At 42.8% G+C, this 19619-nt stretch overlaps 1 protein-coding gene across 2 annotated transcripts in view; it reads left to right on the top strand.

Moving 5' to 3' along the window:
* The window catches only part of Kcnq5 (potassium voltage-gated channel subfamily Q member 5), a 486711-nt gene that overhangs the window by 456282 nt on the left and 10810 nt on the right, over positions 1-19619 (top strand). For both annotated transcript variants that reach the window (XM_048353691.1, XM_048353692.1), the window contains one exon: positions 9317-9425. In XM_048353691.1, coding sequence (XP_048209648.1) covers positions 9317-9425 — 109 coding nt within the window. The remainder of the gene's footprint in view (positions 1-9316; positions 9426-19619) is intronic.

Raw genomic sequence — 19619 nt, 5'->3', positions numbered from 1 at the left:
TTTTTTTTTTTTTTTTTTTTTTTTTTTTTTGGCCAGTCCTGGGCCTTGGACTCAGGGCCTGAGCACTGTCCCTGGCTTCTTCCCGCTCAAGGATAGCACTCTGCCACTTGAGCCTCAGCGCCGCTTCTGGCCGTTTTTCTGTATATGTGGTGCTGGGGAATCGAACCTAGGGCCTCGTGTATCCGAGGCAGGCACTCTTGCCACTAGGCTATATCCCCAGCCCTTAAATGTTGTATTTTAATTATCTAACCTAGAAAAAGATTAATAGAAATGTGTTGACAAATACATCCAAAGTTTTCTTATAGAATTATTTTTTTTATTTTTCTAGGAAACCAATGAGTTCCTAACTTATCAAAGAACTCACTCTTGAGCTATTTACTCCAAATCTCTTAAGACATAGAATTAAACAAAGAATGGCTACATTAGTGATATTTCAGTTTGTCCTTACAGTGTCAACAATATAAAGAATTGGAATAAAGGTCACATTTGAAAAAGAACTTAACAGTCAAATATCCATGGTGTCATACAGAATAACACTACTTCTCACTGCAATATATTTACACTTTCATTAGTGCTATATTGCTTCTCTCGACCCAAGAATTTAAAGTAGATCCACAAGTTGTGTTTCCTAGGTAAAATCAAGACCTTTTTTTCAGTAAATGTTCTTGTGTTCTAATGTGAAAGTTATTCATTCTTATACTTTAAAATTCTTGTGCCTCTTAAATATGTTCCTAGGGCGATGGAGGTAAATCTTAGTTAAAATTTTTATTTTAAAAATTAAGTACTTTAAAGACAATTAAGGATTTTTCTTTTTCTTATGTTATATTTATATACCAGTGCTGGGGCTTGAACTCAGGGCTTCAAGTTCTTGGTTGGGGGCTGGGAATGTGGCTTAGTGGTAGAGTGCTTGCCTAGCATGCATGAAGCCCTGGGTTCGATTCCTCAGCACCACATAAACAGAAAAGGCCAGAAGTGGTGCTGTGGCTCAAGTGGCAGAGTGCTAGCCTTGAGCAAAAAGAAGCCAGGGACAGTGCTCCGGCCCTGAGTCCAAGCCAGATGACAGGCAACAAAATAAAGAAGGAAGGGAGGGAGAGAGGGAAAGGGAAGGGAAGGGAAGGGAAAAAGGAAGGAAAGAAAGAAAGAAAGAAAGGAAAGAAAGAAAGGTCTTGCTGGACTTTTTCCACTCAGAGCTTCAAATCTCAGTCCTTAGATGTCAGCTTCCTGGATGGCTAGGATTACAGGCATGAGCCACTATTACCCAGCTTTAAAAAATTCTTTTTCACAGTAGAATTTTGGATTATACCTGATCATGAGAAACAATGAATGAATGAATGAATGAATGAGTGAGTGAATGAATAAACAAGCAAGCAAGCATGCAAAACACCAAGGTACAAATGAACACAATAAGGCCCACATACAGAAGTTGGCTATACAGATAGGAAGACTTGGTCCTCCTCTGCCCTTGTCTGGCGGGGAAGGAGATTTACACACAGTCACAGATAGCACGTTCTAACCAGTGTGATAGGCGTGACGCGATTCCTGGACTGGGGGTGTAGCTCAGTGGCAGGACACTTACCTGTCATGTGCACTGCCCTTGGTTTGATCTGCAACAGCACAAAAACGAAAACAGCCAGTGCCAATGGCCACTGGGGCAAAAAGACAGGGTGGGGCCAAGCTTTGGCCACGACGATGCATTCCATAAAGATGGTAAATTCCTGAAGTACTAACCTGTCTCTCTAGCCCCTGTGCCGCATCCTCTCGGCTTGAGACGACGCCAAGGAACTGCCAGAACGCAAAAGGAAACTTACGCCCAAGTTACATGCATGCTGAGATTCAAACGGTTCATTCTAAGGATTCTCTCAAGTTCTCCCTGTTTAGAGGTGTTTGTTGCTGTGTTGGTTTCCTACACATACATGATAATGTGCCTGGTATTAAATGCCCAAGTTCTAGAGATTGCCAGCCAAACCCATAAGGAAGGGAGACGCAAATGGATGGGGCTGGAGAGAGAATATCAGGTGGGCAGTGTCCATAGTGATAGCTCCCTAGCGCCATGAGAAGCACTGGCAGGAACCTGGGAGGGAAAGGCTGTAAGGAGAGGTCAAGCAGGAGCTTCTGAGCCATGAGAATACATTTCTCTCACCTGGCAGCCCAACGTGTTTAGCTTTCTCTCTGTGTTGAGAAACTGACTTTGGCATGAACTGACTTTTCCCAGGCAGAGGAAATGACACTAACCAGGGAAGATGCTAGAACTTAAGAGGGGACGTCTCAGAATGTTAGAACCGGGGACTGATTCCTTCTCATTCTTTATGGCTTGAAAGGAAGGATGAGACAAGACTGACCAACAGATACAGTGTTAAGAGTTAAATAAGGCCTATATTTCTTTGAGTCTGGTTCATTTCACTTAGTACGATTTTGTCCAAGACCTTCCATTTCCTTACGAATGGGACAATGTCATTCTTTCTGATAGAGGCAACTGCGCAACTCATCCGGGGCAATTGGGAGGGGGGAAGATGGGACGGAAAAATGGGGGAGGAGGTAACAGGTTGGATAAGAAATGTACTCGCTGCCTTACATATGAAACTGTAACCCCTCTGTACAGCACTTTGACAATAAAGAAATGAAAACAAATTTAATTCAATAAAAAATAGTTAAATAGGAGGTATACTCAAAAACAGATGTGTTGGGGCTGGGGATATGGCCTAGTGGCAAGAGTGCCTGCCTCATATACATGAGGCCCTGGGTTCGATTCCCCAGCACCACATATACAGAAAATGGCCAGAAGTGGCGCTGTGGCTCAAGCGGCAGAGTGCTAGCCTTGAGCAAAAAGAAGCCAGGGACAGTGCTCAGGCCCTGAGTCCAAGCCCCAGGACTGGCAAAAAAAATAAATAAATAAATAAAAACATATGTGTTAAATTGAAATGCCTTTGTACAGCTACTTAAAGATAATTTTAAAAAATATTTGAAATCAGGCATTTCATGCCATAATCAGGCAGTTATTAATGCACTCCATTTTAAAAATAAAAGACAGGACTTTGAACTGTACTTATTATAGAGAAATAATTAACTCTCAGGTAATACTTATGCTAATTACTTGATTTTATCATTACTGAATGTATACATTATGCCTCAAAAAATGTACAGATATTATATGGTCAACTGAGAAATGAGGTTAATAAAAATAATATCTTTAATCTTTCATATTTCAAGCCTGGCTCTAGCAGCTCCTACCTGTAATCCTAAGTCATCAGGAGGCTGAGACTGGAGGGTTTCAGCTGGGAGCCAGACTAAAGAGGTTGTCTACGAGACTCTTATCTCCAAATAACCAGCCAAAAGCCAGAAGTGTGAAGGCCCAGTGAGAGAATGACACTCTGAGTTTAAGCCCCACTACCAGCACAAGAATTAACTAACTCACAGTATCTACCACGAACGTGTATTATCATTGCAGTGAGTAAAAACAAAGTGAAAACAAAAAAAAAATCTGAAAAGAGAACAATCTAGGACACACACACATATATTACCTATATGTGTGTGATACATATGTATGTTTAAATGATCACCAGTCCCTTGAGAACTCAGTGTGTCTCTTCATGACTTAAAAATGAAGCAAGGAAGAGAAAAAAAGAACCTAACCAAGAATATAACAGAATAAAGCTGCCTAGACAGTTACTCTAAACTCTAGTGGGATTAAAGAAATTATCTTTGGGCTAGCACATGTCTAAAATGAAAGTTCTAAACTTAGAATGATATTTAAGGTGCTGAGAGATGACAGGGCAGAGAAAAGGGCAGGCGAACCATGGCCAACGGCAAAGAAATGAACCCTTGGAAAATAAAGTGTAATTGGTGACAGAATATAACAAATTATTTACAGTCGCCATTCATAGGGGCCATTTTCTTTTAAAGTTTTTTCTTTTTATTTATTCTTTTTTAAATTAAATGTTATTGACAAGGTGATGTGCAAAGAGGGTACAGTTACATAATAATAATAAGGTAGTGAGTACATTTCTTGTCTTATTTGTTACACCCTCCCTTATTTTTCTTTCCCTTCCCTAGTTCAGATAAGCATATATACAATATGCAGTGTACCAAAATCATATGTTCTTTTAGGTTTCTTTACCAAAAAAAAAAAGCTTCAATTCAACATATTAGTTTGTTTTGTTGTGTTGTACTGTGTTGTACTACTATTCAGGCTGAAACTCAGAGCTTTGCACCTTCCATTAGTTTTTTCACTCAAGGCTGGTGCACTACCTCTTGAGCCATACCTCTACTTCTAGTTTTTTGCTGGTTAGTTATAGATAAGAGTCTGATGGACTTTTCTGCCTAGATTGGCTTCAAACTGTGATCCTCAGGTCTCAAGCCTCCTAAGTAGCTAAGATTACATGTGTGAGCCCCCAGCACCTGGTTCAACAAATTAGTTTATAAGTGAAATGCATTTTGATCAGTGATCAGTGTCACCCAGTTGTGGTCACTTTAATGTATGTTTTCATGCCACAATGTAATATTCATTGTACAAGTCAACTTAATCCTAAAATAAAAATGTATTGTTCTGGAACTTAGAAAGACATATTTTCTTCATCCTAATTTGCTTTTCTATTTCTCAAATACTCTATTTAGTGGCTTAAAGTGTAGCTCAGTGGTACAATTCATATTTAGTCCAACCTCCAGCCTCTTTCCTCCAAAAAAGTAAATATTAATTTTTTTTTGCCAGTCCTGGGGCTTGAACTCAGGGCTTGAGCGATGTCCCTGGCTTCTTTTTGCTCAAGGCTAGCACTCTGCCACTTGAGCCACAGTGCCACTTCCAGCCTTTTCTGTGTATGTGGTACTAAGGAATCAAACCCAGGGCTTCAGGCATGCTAGGCAAGCACTGTACCGTTAAGCCACATTCCCAGCCCAGTAGATATTAATTTTATGGTGGGAAAAAAATGCCTTGAACTCATTAGGGAATTTTAGAAGAGCTACATTTCATTTATAAACTCATGCCCTTGAGCGGTTTATTTCATTTTTACATATTCTCTTCTAGCTGTTTTTCTTTTTGTATATCATTATGCATAACCATTATATCTTGTTTCACATTGCAATTCATATACTTTAATATGTTTTTACATTATTATATATTACTCACAATTATCCTTTTCATCTTTTGGCTTTTTTGAGACAAAGTCTCACTATGTAATAGCCCAGGCTAGCCTCTAACTAGCAATACTCCTGCCTCAGTATCCTAAGTGTGGAGATTAAAAGCATGCACTGCCATACTTGGTAATCTTTTTTTATGCTAGTCCCGGGGCTTGGACTCAGGGCTTGGGGGCTGTCCCTGAGCTTTTACTCAAGGCTAGCGCTCCACCACCTGAGCCAGCAGTTACTTCCATCTATTCTTTGATGCTTAATCGGGGCCTTTCCTGCCTGGGCTGGTTTGGAACTGCAATCTTCAGATCTCAGCCTCCTGAGTAGCGATGATTACAAGCATGAGCCATCAGCGCCCAACAAAACCTGTACCCTTAATGGCAAATAAGCATGAAGGAAACCGAAAAATAAGCAGTCTTAGGATATAGCAGAAGTGTCTACCATGTCCTCTTGGTCTTCATCTTTCTTCATCACCTAAGCGCCAAGTGGCACTTACGTTTTTATATGCAGAGTTGCAATTCCAATTAGTGGTTTGTAAAAATCGAATTTAGATTTTGCCAAAAATGTAGATAAACAAGGTAACTGGAAACAATTTGGGGCCACTGATAATGAAGACAAAGCAGGGCTTTAGGGGTAGAACACTTATTTCACATCATTGAAGCCTTAAATTCAATCCTCAGTACCACACATAAAAGAAAAGAAAGGAAGTGGTATTGTGGCTCAAGTGGTAGAGAGCTAGCCTTGAGCAAAAACAGTTCAGAGACAGCACCTTGACCCTGAGTTCAAGCCCCATGACCAACAAAAGAAAAGTTGTAATAAGCAATGAATCCTATTTATGCTCCTTTGTCTCCACCATAGGAAGCAAGAGCTGGCCAGGAAGATAGTCCACAGGGGCAGAGTTTGGTGCTTGTGACTGAATTTTGTTCAGCTCAGTGTTCCTACCGGCTTGGGTTCCTATCACTCACATATTCTAAAAGGCCAGGACAAAACCAGACATGGGACTAGCCAGCACAAGTCCAGCTCAAAATGGATCCCCTGCTTTTGTATCACCGATAAAGGGCCTTGAGCTCTTAGGAATAGTAAGAGGGACATCTAATGTGTCATTAACCTTACTGGAAAGAAAGCAGCTATCTCAAGAAGCAAAAATGATAGTATCTTCTTCCCTTTCTGGCTTTGAGGAAAAAGAAAACCCTAAGCCAGCTTCTGTCCTGACATGTGCCAGCAAAGATAAATGTGCCAACATCTCAGAAACAAATAAATGGAAAGTAGAACTGAGTGTCCATCAGTACCTTGAAGAATCAAGTTATAAATCACAGTACTAAACTAGACACTGGTTCAGGCCTGTCATCCTAGCTCCTCAGGAGGCTGAGATCTGAGGATCACAGTTTGAAGCCAGCCCAGGCAGGAAAGTCCATGAGACTCTTATCTCCAGTTAACCACTCAAAAGCCAGATGTGGAGGCAGGGCACAGCGGAAGAGGGCTAGTGAAAATGCCAAGGGAGAACGAGAGACCCTATGTTCAAGCCCCAGTATTGGCACACAAAAAGATAAACATTAAGTAAACAAATAAATAAAGTGCTATACAAAAGCTGCTCATAGGACTCTGCTGGATGCAACGAGACAGGGTCTGACTCCGATCCTCCATCCGGCCTTGCTCTCCGGCGCGATAGAGAGCTGGTGTTTCTTTTTGGAGCTCAAGGGACTAAGAGGGTGTGGCTGTCTTGTAACCATTTGAGTTATCTCCACCCCCATGTGCAATAAGTTGTTAACACCAGTGTCATCGTCTTTCTTTTTCAGCTATTTTGACTACAGTCAATGTTTGCTGAACAGTATATGTTTGCTGGGGAAAAAAATAACCGTTTCTCATTAACCTCACAGATTTTATACTGGGTCTTAATTAAACTCGGGGTCTTTTTCTCTTGCTTGGATTTTTCACTCAAGGCTGGCACTACACCACTTGAGTCACACCTCCACTTCCAGCTTTTCGCTGGTTCATTGGAGATAAGGCTCATGGACTTTTCTGCCTGGGCTGATGTTTGAATTGGGATCCTCATTTCTCAGCACCCTGAGTAGCTCGGATGACAGGTGTATAAGCCACTAGTGCTGAGTGTTCAGACCTTTATTACCATGTCATCATTAGTTACAGTGTTTTCATGGAAGAGTGGTCATCAATAAAGATGTTGCAGCATCTGTTTTCCTTGAATTATCACCAGTATTCCCCTGGTTGCCAGGGATGTAAGATGATACTAGACTTCAGATGAAGGAAGACAGTCCTATGCTTCTATTGCAATGGACAGCATAAAACACCTTCTTGATCCCGGTACTCCTAGCTACTCGGGAGGCTGAGATCTGAGAATCCTGGTTTGAAGCCAGCCCAGGCTAGAAACTCTGAGACTCTCATCTCCAGTTAACCACCAAGATGCCAGAAGTGAAACTGTGGCTCAAGTGACAGAGCCTTGAGCAAAAAAAGAAAAGAAAAAGAAGAGAAGCTCAGGGAAAGTCTACTGCTCCCTTGAATTCAGCACTTTGATTGCTAACACCTGAGCCCCTTGGCAGCTGAGTGGCAGTTGGTGCCCTCAGCTCCGTCCACTCCCTGGCCTGTAAGAGAGCCCACCTGTCTGCCTGTCTTCCTCCTCCAACCCTCACATCATCCTGGAAGTATCATGGTGTGTTGTGTTCATTGCTAGGCTCCACTCCACTATGCCATGCAGGAAGAACCATGTGCAGAAAGACACATGGGCGTACATTCTGCTTCCATCACTGTCTCTGTGCCCCTCAGCAAGTGCCTGGCGCCTTCTGTGCCTCCCTTCTACAATCTAGAAACCAGAGTACACAGCTCATGAGATTTGTGTAGCAATTCACTCAAGTTTTTGGCACATAGTTAGGTTTCACTAAGAATCTAAGAATCTCTTGTTACTGTTATTATTATCTCCATTACTGTCCTAGTGTAAAGAAATAGAAGCCCTAAAGAAGAGTTCATCCCCCCGGCGCTGGTGGCTCAGGCCTGTAACCCTAGCTACTCAGGAGGCTGAGATCTGAGGATCACAGTTCGAAGCCAGCCCAGGCAGGAAAGTCCATGAAACTCTTGCTCCAGCTTTTTAAACCACCAAAAAAAAAAAAAAGCCAGAAGTGGAGCTTTGGCTCAAGTGAAGCTGTGGTAGAGTGCTAGCCTTGAGCATGAAAGCTCAGAGATAGCTCAGGCCAGACTAGCAAAAAAAAAAAAAAATTCATCGAAGTACTGAGAGTTAACAGAGCATCATGTCATCATTTTATTATCCTATTCAAGGGGAGAAAACTTTGTTCTGAATTTGTAACCTTTGTCTGTATGAGCACAAGGCCACAAGGTACACAAGCCTTGAGTCCAAGCCCCATGACCAACACATACACACACACACACACACACACACACACACACACACACACACACCCGGGTGGTGGGGGGAGTGGAGATGCATGTTGAAATTAGATATCAACTTTGGAAACTTTCCCTTCTCCAATTTTAAGAAATAGATTTAGCAATTTTTGCTATCATTTGTCATGAATTTCCTACATTTCTGAAAGTCATATGTTCAAAACAATGGCAAGGTTGTCATATATGCCAAGTGTATTCCTTATTAATTTTATACAACATTGGTAATTTAGTGTTTATTCGAACCCCACACTTTTTCCACATGTAGCAATTAACCCCCCAGTAAAGTCAAGGGGTTGAGAGGTACTGGGTTTTCACGTCCAATCTGCAGATCCACCCTTAGCTTTGGCTGTACCATGTTTCGCAAGCTCTCTCTTAGACCTCTGACTGTGTCCAGTAACTAATAAGGAGTCGGCTCTCTTTGGTCTGGCTGCTCAGCTCGCTTGTTCAGTGAGCACAGGGCTCATGGGGTCAGTGTCCCTGGATTGGAACTCTGTAAATACAAGCCAGTTGGTTACATGTCCAAAGGCTGTTTCCTTAACTCCACGCAGCTGTCATTTAGATGATGGGTATTTAGTTCCCACGGAACTGGGTAAAAGAGCACAGATGGATTAATACAAATCCGTCACCAGCATCTTTCCTGTGAGAAAAACCACTCCGAAAAGAACTCACGTCAAGTCACCAAAAAGTTGGTTAGTGTGCAGACAAAAGAGTAAGAAACAAGTAGATAGCAACTGACTTGCCTTCTGCATACCTTGGTGTTTCCAATTGGCATTGCCTTCTGTTACAGCTGACACGGCCCTTGGCACAGACGACATCTACGATGAGAAAGGATGCCAGTGTGATGTGTCAGTGGAAGATCTCACCCCGCCACTCAAGACTGTCATCCGAGCTATCAGGTGATTGTGAGGGGACTCTCTTGAACCCATGCTTCCAGGCGTATCTCTACTTACTTGAGTTACTGTTTCTTTCTAGCAAGAAAATCTCTCACAAGAACTTCTTTCCATTTTCATCCAAATGCCTATTCAGTTGTGTAGTAATTTGTTTCTCTGTGTTGTGCTCTACAGGAAATAAGTTAGTAAAGGGGGGTAGAGTGTGCCAAGCCAAGCCACTGGTCACTGGAGGCTAGTTCATACATAGAGAAATCTATTTGTGCATGTGCGTGCGTGTGCCTGGACCAAGGACTGAACTCGGGGCCCGGGCACTGTCCCACAGTGCTTTTAATCAAGGCTGACACTTGAGCCACAGTCCGCTTACAGCTTTTGGCTAAATCGGTGTTAAGACTTTCTCCAACTTGCTTGCCTTGGGGGTGCCTTCAAACCAGGATCCTCAGATCTCAGCCTCCTTAGTAGCTGGGATGACAGGTAGGAGCCGCCAACACTCTGTTTTAAATTTGTTCTTACTGTCTTTAAATAATTGTGCAAAGAGGTTTCAACTTGTTATGTCTGCATGTGTACCAGACACGTCAATCCCCGTTCTTCCCCATCCGCCCCGACCACGCCCATCCACTGATGGAGCCTAACTCGGGTTTCATGTATTACGATGTGTTTCCCCCCCCCCCCCGCCCTTCCTCTCTCCATCCGGCTGTCCCCTCCCCCTTCACTTCCACCCCCTCAAATAGGATATGTTTCAGCTCTCTGGTATTTATTGACTGTCACTTAAGTGTTCAACATAGCTACCGCATGGCAAATGACTCCTGCATATATACCATCCTGTAGTCAGTTTGTATATGGACCTGTACGTGTTTTCACATATGTTTGTATTTTAGGTCTAACTTAAGGAGGTTCTTTTAACTTAAATTAATTAAGGACTGTGAGTGGGACTCAAGCGGTAGCATGCTTGCTGAGAATGTAAGAAGCCCTGAGTTCAAATCCCACTACTCGCGTAGCACATCCTTGAATCAAATAAAATGGCATAGAATTTAAAATTCAGTTGATGAGTCACATATTGCCCCATTTTAAGCATTCAATAAGCCTTAAGCGGCTGATGGCTACTCTGTTGGACAAAGAAAACATGAAACATTTTTTTTTTAGTCATTGCTGCTCTAGAAGCCATTTTGAGTTATTATGCAAGCACTGATGACATCATCGAACACACTGGAAAGTGAAGGCAGAGCCCAGTCAGTTCAGTTCAGCCCGGTCCTGCAATCAGTCTGACTTGGCAACACGCACGAGACATCCTATCTAGTAGAAGCAGATTATGTTTCCTAAAAGTCCTGCTTAATTCAGTGTGTAACACTTCACAAGGCATGAGGCGTTCTGCTTTGCTTCACAACTAAGGACAAGGATTGTGAGCGGCAAGAAAGAAAATGAAATCCATTTATTCTGCTAGCTAAGTCCTTTATCAACAGTTTAAGAGTTACTTTGCTATGCCTCTTGAAATCCAACTTGTTTCTGTAAAGTCTCTTTTAAGAATTCCCTTGTTTTTCAGAATTGTTACTTTTTGTTGTTGTTGTTACTGTTTGTTTGTTTTGTGCTAGTACTGGGTCTTGAACTCAGGGCCTAACTACTATCCCTTAGCTTTTTCACTCAAGGCCGACACTCTACCACTTGAGCCACAGCTCTACATCTGGCTTTTTGGTGGTGAACTGGAGGTAAATCTCATGGACTTTCCTTCTCTGACTGACTTTGGACCTTGATCCTCATAGCTCAGACTCCCTGAGAAGCTAGGATCACAACAGGCCTATGCCTATAATTACAGGATCTACACTTAACCTGGTTCTTACTTTTAACTGAATTTATGATTTTCCTGTCTGTCCCTTCTGTGGATCACTGAGGCTTTTGCGTACTAACTGGTGACATTGAAGGTTGATGTTTTTGTTCCTTGTACCCTCATTCTGCTTAGTGATTGTTGTTTTAATTTTCAACACACTTCCAAAGTCCATCTAAATTTATTGAATTCCACAGGAGCCTAAAAGCTACACTAAATAATTGAATAACTTAATTGGGAATGTGTAGTTTTGAGAAATAAATACATGACTTAAAAAACCAACCAAAGGAGTGACTCTGTTCTGAAGCCCTTTAGCATAGCTATTTGAAGATAATAATTTTTTAGGAAAAAAATGAAATAAAGTAAAATAAAATAATAAAATAAAATATCCAGCCAATATAATCAGTAGTTCTGAAAAGCAGTTCACAGATAGTCCCTAAGTCATGCAAAACTATTCTTTTCCCGTATGAGTGTAATCACATAACTAAGTTCAACAACCCTTTATTGGAAATTTTTTGGCCAGAAAATGCACACATTTTGAATCTCACCTAAAATAGCATTTTGTTTGTATTCTACTGATGTCAAATGTGAACTACCTATTTGTCATCCCTAAAATAGTAACTTGAACGTTTCCCTTAGGTTGGCTTGTTACTATTGTTGTTCTTGGCAACACGGAGGTTTGAACTCAGAACCTCGTGCTCACTTAGTCAGACATTCTCCCGCTTGAGCCACATTCCACTTTTCTTTCCAATGCGGTTATTTTTTCAGGCTTGCATTTTGCCTGAGCTGGCCTTAGACTTTGATCCTCCTTTCTATCCTTCTTCATAACTAAGATCCCAGATTTGCCTCATCATGCCCAGCTTTCTAATTGAGAGGAGGCCTCTCCTACTTTTCGGCCTGGCTAGCCTTGAAATATGATCCTCCTGATCTCCGAGTAGCTTGGATTACAGGTGTGAGCCATAGTGCCTGTCCCCCTTGTTACTTTGTGGGTGTTGAAATGTTAAATTTGAGTATCTCAAGACACCGTTTATATCCCAGAAACACTTGAAATAGTCATTTTTCTTAAGAGACAAAATCAAAATATGTAACAAAAGCATGTACTTTACTACAAGGATGACAGTATGGAAAATATCATTACTTCATTTACCAAAAACAAAGTAGAATTGCATGTTTTAGTTATTAATATTTAGTATCTGCCATTTCCTACTTATTTTTGAGAGTGAAACTTGTCAAACAATGAGGTAATTAAGACCAGTCTCTGGATTCTGCCACCTAAAAGGCCTTCCAGAATGTTTTGGTTTTGTTTGTTTGCTCGTTGTCAGTGGTAGGGCTTGAACTCTGTGTCTGGACACTGTCCCTGAGCTCTTCAGCTCAAGGCTAGCGCTCTACCACTTGAGCCACAGCGCCACTTCTGCTTTTCCGGTGGTTAATGGGAGATGAGAGTCTCGTGGACTTCCCTGCTGGGCTGGCTTTGTACCTCGCTGCTCAGATCTCAGCCTCCTGAGTAACTAGGATTACAGGTCACCGGCGCCCAGCCAGAATGCGTGTAATGACCAGTATAATTTCTTGCCAGTGTTTGTGTTTATTGTCACTGACTTTTCTTCTTATATTTTTCAGTGCTGGGGATTGAACTAGGGCCTTGAGCGTATTAGGCAAGCACCCTGCCACTGAGCTGTATCCCAGCTCATGAGCTATGGCTCCCTGATAGCATTTTTTTTCTTTTAGTGTAGTCCTTGGACGTAGCTGAACGCTGTCCCTGAGCTTTTTTGCTCCAGGATGGCACTGTACCACTTGAGCCACAGCTCCGTGTCAAGCTCTTTCTTTTTTTGTCTTTTCTTTTCTTTTCATGGTCCGTAATTGGAAATAAGAGTATCATAGACTTTCCTGCCCAGGCTGGCTTTGAACAGCAATCCTCAGATCTCAGTCTCCTGAGTAGCTGGGATTACAGTTGTGAGCCACCAGCGCCAGAAGATGTTACTTTTTAAAATACATACTTAATAAGGACTGTTCTTAGGCTATTTATAAAACATGCTGTTTACTTCAAAGAAGTCTTCTGGAAATATCTTTTACTCATTTTACCGTGTGTGTGTGTGTGTGTGTGTGTGTGTGTGTGTGTGTGTGTGTGTGCGCTGTTATTGAGGATTGCACTCAGGTACTGTCCCTTTTTTTGTGTGCTCAAGGCTGGTGCTCTACCACTTGAGCCACACCTCTCCTTTCTGCCTTTTTGGTGGGTACTTGTAGATAAGAATCTCATGGAAGCTCTTGCTCCTACTGGCTTTGAACCATGCTACTCAGACCTCATCCTCATGAGTAGCTGGAATTGCAGGTGTGAGCACCGGCACCTGACCATTTTTATGATCTTTCAGAAGCTGTCCAACGCTGTTTCCGTTCAGCGTGGGTGCTTCTGAGTCCAGAGCACCCAGTCAACCACCATCTCCCAAGCCCACCTGTCCGTCCTCTCACACAGTCTGGTTTCCTTCTCACCTGTGTACATTGAATATTATGACTGTTTTTCACCCACCCTTCTTCTCTCCATCTGTCTGACCTTCACCCTTTCACCAACACCCTAGCCTTGACAAAAAAAAATCATGTATCAGCTTCCTGGTATTGGTTTTACTAAACTATCAGCTGCTCAAAAGAGTTGCACCATTGAAATCCTCCCCTCCATGTGCCATGGTTTAGTGAATTTGTATGTGTATATCTATCTATCTATCTATCTATCTATCTATCTATCTATCTATCTATCTATGCATGTGATCTTGTATATGTTTACATGTATAAGTTAGAACTAACTTTCACATAGGAGAGAAAACGTGCCCTTTGTCTCTCTTGAGAGTAGTCATTTCAAATGAAAGCTCTAGAGCCTGTTAATGGCTCTGCTTAAACAATTTATCTTTGTTTTCATCCACTCATGGGAATTAATTTCTAAATACCTAAGGTTAATTGGGATTGTCAACAAACTGATAAGCTCGAGGGCAATGTATGTGTGCACTTCTCCTGTTTCATGGTAGAATGCCAGGTTCTGAAAACTGTACCCTAGAAATTAGCTGGATATGTTCTTAAAAATATGGATTGTCTGGTTATTTAGAAACTTCTGAATTGTCTAAGGAGGTTGAAGAAATGAAGTCAGGGTTACCTCTAAGGCCTGTGCTTACTGATAGTCACAATAAGATTTTGGGCAAATTCTCACACAAAAGTAATGCGTGCTTTTGAAAACAACAGATATTGCTGGGCACCAGTGGCTTGCTTCTGTAATCTTAGCTACTCAGATTGCTGAAATCTGAGGATCAATGTTCAAAGCCAGCTTTGGCAGGAAGGGCCCTGAGGCTCTTACCTCCAATTAACCACCCAAATGCCCGAACAACAGCAGTGGCTCCAGTGGGAGAGTGCTAGCTTTGAGCACAAAGCTTAGGGACAGCCCTCAGGGCCTTAGTTCAAGCCAGAGTAGTGGCTGGTGCACATGTGCGTACTCACGTGCACACACACACACACACACACACACACACACACACACAATTTAATTAAGAATAAAATAGGGCTGGGGATATAGCCTAGTGGCAAGAGTGCCTGCCTCGGATACACGAGGCCCTAGGTTCGATTCCCCAGCACCACATATACAGAAAACGGCCAGAAGCGGCGCTGTGGCTCAAGTGGCAGAGTGCTAGCCTTGAGCGGGAAGAAGCCAGGAACAGTGCTCAGGCCCTGAGTCCAAGGCCCAGGACTGGCCAAAAAAAAAAAAAGAATAAAATAAATGACAAACATTTGAAAGTCATATCCAATACACCTGTTTATTTTTTTACGTGCCAGAATAAAAACATCCCTGGCTGCAAAAGCAATTGTGTAACCTGATTTTCTGTACTGAGCCAGCTAATTTCATAGATAGACCCATGAAGGCAATGTGTAAGTCCTACTGAAAGAAATGTACACTTGGACAAAGTACTTTCTCTGTTAAAACACGGTGATACAGAATTTGTAAATTTCTCACCAGTCTTGTTTTCTTAAAACAAGATGTCATCGAGGATCAAGTCTTCTCTTAACGAGATTCTCAATGAGGGCTGGGAATATGGCCTAGTGGTAAAGTGCTCGATTTGTATGCATGAAGCCCTGGGCTCCATTCCGCAGCACCACATATATCCAAAAAAGCCAGAAGGGGCGCTGTGGCTCAAGAGGTAGAGTGCTAGCCTTGAGCAAAAAGAAGCCAGGGACAGTGCTCAGGCCCTGAGTTCAAGCCCCAGGACTGGCAAAAAAGAGAGAGAGAGAGAGAGAGAGAGAGAGATTCTCAATGGTAATTGTCCCATCCTCTCTTATTTTTTACAATTATCCCTGTCTTAACCTATACCACCATGTTCTCTTGCAAGAACTGATGGGCTGGGATTATTATGAGTCAACAATTAAATTATGTGTTCAGCTTGTAGGAGACCCTGGATTTCCTCCTGGGTGGGGGACCAGGTAACTGAGTGGCAAAGTCTCCCTGAGGTGGACACCCAGCACCCACACATATACAATGACTACTTCCGAACACCACACAGCTTGGGGGGTTGTTTCTTGTGACAAAAACTTGAAAAGAAAAATCTATTGCAGATAATTTTCATTCTGAAGAGAAAGGCGTGGAAAAGCTATTGATGATGTCATATTTTCAATTTCTTTTAACACTTTCCTGCCATAAGCATGTCTTATCTGTCTAAATGCTGCAAATCTTTAGTTTTCCAAGTCAAACCAGCCTTGGAGAGTCAAATGAAGAAATCAATCTGAGGTGGAAACTCGAAACATTTTTTTTTTCAGTTGAAGCTGCAGCCTGACTTTACCCCGGCATCTTTGCCAATTCTCCCCCCACCCCCACCCCACCCTCACCCGCCTCTCTCCTCACCTCCCTGGGCTGCTCAGGAGAGCTGACCCAAGACACAGAGCCACTTCGTCTGCCCGTGACTGACTTAGGTTATCTCTGTGTCTCTGTTTCTTCATCTTGGGAATGGTCCAGTTCAAGTCAAGAAGAGGATAAACATTTGTTTATTTCATGTCCTTCATTCACATTTGCAAAGCTCCAAGAACAGAGCTACACATGGTAAACACTCCTCAAATGCTACTTGTTACCACCCCTGAGATGCACAAGGTCCTTGGTGCCTTCCCAGTGCACTGTCACCCACTACCCATCTTCTGCTCTAAGAGAGGCACTGACCTTTTCCTCTCCATCTCCTCCCCCAAGCAGAGCATTCCTTCCCTCTTCCAGTGGGTGCCTACCTGCCAAGCAAGAGTGTAAGGCCCTGAATTCAAGCCCCACCATCATACTGGGGGAAATACACACACACACACGCACACACACACAGGACTTGAAACTAGGTGCAGTAGTGGCTGCCTGTAATCCCAACTACAGGGAAGCAGAGGATTGCATACAGGGAATCAGATAATTGTAGTCTTTGGCCAAACAGGGCAAAACACATACCTATAGATACAGATTATAGATATAGATATAGATATATCAATCAAAAGGTTGGGAATGTGACTCAAGTGATAAAGCACAAGGCCCTGAATTGAAACCCTCATACCTCCAAAAGAAAGATCATAGGGTTTATTATATTTGCAAGTTGGAGAAGACGAAATAAACAGCTAGGAAGAATCAGAGATGGTGTATCTGGATGTCTGGTCAAACAAGAGGTGGGCATGAGGAGAGATAATGCATTATTATATGTATGAAATGTGTGGGCCTACAGTTCCTAGAAGAAAAACTATGGGATGGGCACAAATGTGACAGTCATCACCCCAGAGATAAATGTCTGCAGATGTGTCACCCTGAAAGTAAGAAAAACAGATGATCTTCACAGAACTCCAAAGCTCAAAAATGGAATGGAAGTTGAACATTGGTGGCTCATGCCTGTAATTCAAGCTATGCAGAAGGCCAAGGTCTGATGATCCTAGTTCAAAGCCAGCCTGGGCATGACTCATCTCCAATTAACCACCAAAAAGCCAGAAGTGGAGGTGCAACTCAAGTGGTGGAATGTTAGCCTTGCGCAAAATAGCCAAGCACTGAGTTCAAGGCCCAATACCAGCCTGGAAAAATAATTAGAAACAAAGAAAAAGGAAAAGTACTACATAAAGACCTTCAAAGGATGGGGCTGGGGATATGGCCTAGTGGAAAGAGAGCTTGCCTCCCATACATGAAGACCTAGGTTCAATTCCCCAGCACCACGTATACGGAAAACGGCCAGAAGGGGCGCTGTGGCTCAGGTGGCAGAGTGCTAGCCTTGAGGGGGAAGAAGCCAGGGACAGTGCTCAGGCCCTGAGTCCAAGGCCCAGGACTGGCCAAAAAAAAAAAAAAAAAAAAAAGAAAGACCTTCAAAGGAAAGAAGACAGTGAAGGAGACAGACTCAAAGTCAAAGCAGGCAAGCAGATGGATATCCACAGACCGTAGCTGAAGAGTCAGGAAGAACACGGCTCAGACAGAAGCCAAGCTCAGCTGTTGAAAATGCTGCGGAAAGGACGAAGCGGACGCGGAGTAGAGAGAGCCTTTGAGAGGCGATGAGGCGGCATGCCAGGGCCACGCCTGAGGATCTCAGTGTGAATTCAACTGAGGCAGAAAAATCCCTAAGACCCCCCAAATAACCAACAGCAATGCACAGTAGAACAAGCAAGCCCAGTAAAACTCAAAATCCTGCGTTCAATCTCCAGTATCCCCCAGTACTAGCGAAAGGAGAGAGAAAAAACTAGTGGCAATAAAGATGTCACCAGGATTTTGAAGAAAAACTTAGGGTTGGGTACCGAGGGCGCATGCCAGTCATCCTAGCTACTCAGGAGGCTGAGATCTGAAGATCTCTGTTCAAGGAGAGACTGTGAGACTCTTACTTCTAAGTAAGTAACAAAAAGCCAAAGGGGAGCTGTGGCTCAAGTGGTAGAACACAACCTTGAGTAAGACACTGCCCTCCTCCAAAAACAGAACAACACAGAACAAACCCGTAGGAGAGGACACAAGCGTCTAAAGTCAGACAACCAGAACACTTAAACGATCAGACTGTCCTGCTCCTCTTATGAGCCTAGAGGAAGTGTCAAGACTTTCTTTGTAAGGAGCAAAGACTCATCAAGACTTCTAAAATAGCTAGCTCCAAACTGATGGACGAGTTGAAGCACCCAGAGGTCGGAGTCTTGGGTGGGCGTGACAGTTCCATCTCACTGTCACGCTGGGGTGCAGAGCAAGATTTGCGGGTGTTCTGGCTGGTTGATCTTCCAGTTTGGAAAGACTGGAACTAAGACAGATTCTTAACCCTTTCCCCAGGCTTCAGTCTCAACGTGCATAAAATACTCTACAAATAGGCCAGAGGCAGGTGCTCGCCATGGTGGGCTTTTGCTAAAAATGAACAAAACAAACCCCTCCAAGCTGTTTAATCAATACCACTTCTTCTTAATTTTGCTGGTGGCATCTCTACTATTTTAGCAGAGGCGATGAATCTGTCTGCAAATCACTATGAAAACAAACTTGACGGCCCAGGGTCCCACACACAACCCGAAGACACAGACAGGAACAGCTTATGGATTACTTAGCACCTGCTAGTATATTCCCTGGGTGATGCTGGTTGGTTGTTGTTCTGAAGATAATGACTCAGGGCCACATTTGGCTCTGAGGCTGTACTAAGTTATGTTTTCTCTGAAGATCTGGTTGGTAGCATTTGAGATTTTTTTAACCTTTATTTGGTTATAGTTGTGGTAACTAGAATTATCTAAGAGCAATCCACATGGATGGGAAGTTTATTTATTTATTTGTCCACTTTATACATTTAGAGTTTATGTAGGGTTTTATATTCTCCAGAAAACAAAATTCCCAGGTTGAGTCACCAAATCTATGCTCACAAAATCCAGAGAAGGAAATTAATCATTTACAGATTCACTTGGACCTGGACTAATCTTTTTCCTCATAAAAAAAAAAAATCCAGGGTTGGGAATGTGGCTTAGTGGCAGAGTGCTTGCCTAGCATGCATGAAGCCCTGGGTTCGATTCCTCAGCACCACATAAACAGGAAAAGCCAGAAATGGTGCTGTGCCTCAAGTGGTAGAGTGCTAGCCTTAGCAAAAGAAGCTCAGGGACAGTGCCCAGGCCCTGACTTCAAGCCCTGGGACTGGCAAAAAAAAAAAAAAAATTCACTCAGGTGCTAGTGTCTGGTGCCTGTAATGCTAGCTACTCTGGAAGCTGACCTTTGAAGATCCTGGTTCAAAGTCAGCCTGGGCAGAAAAGTTCCTGAAATTATCTCCAACTAACCTGCAAAAAGCCAGAATTGGAGGTGTGGTTCAAGTGGTAGAGCACTAGCCTTGAGTGAAAAAGCCAAGAGAGAATGGTAGACCCTGAGCTTAAGCCCCACTACCAGCGTGCGCGCGCGCATACACACACACACACACACACAC

This window comes from Perognathus longimembris, chromosome 9 (genome assembly GCF_023159225.1).
Source record: "Perognathus longimembris pacificus isolate PPM17 chromosome 9, ASM2315922v1, whole genome shotgun sequence".
NCBI classification, from domain to species: Eukaryota; Metazoa; Chordata; class Mammalia; order Rodentia; family Heteromyidae; genus Perognathus; species Perognathus longimembris.
The sequence above is the reverse complement of the archived record's forward strand: the minus strand, read 5'-3'. Positions and strand labels throughout refer to the sequence as shown.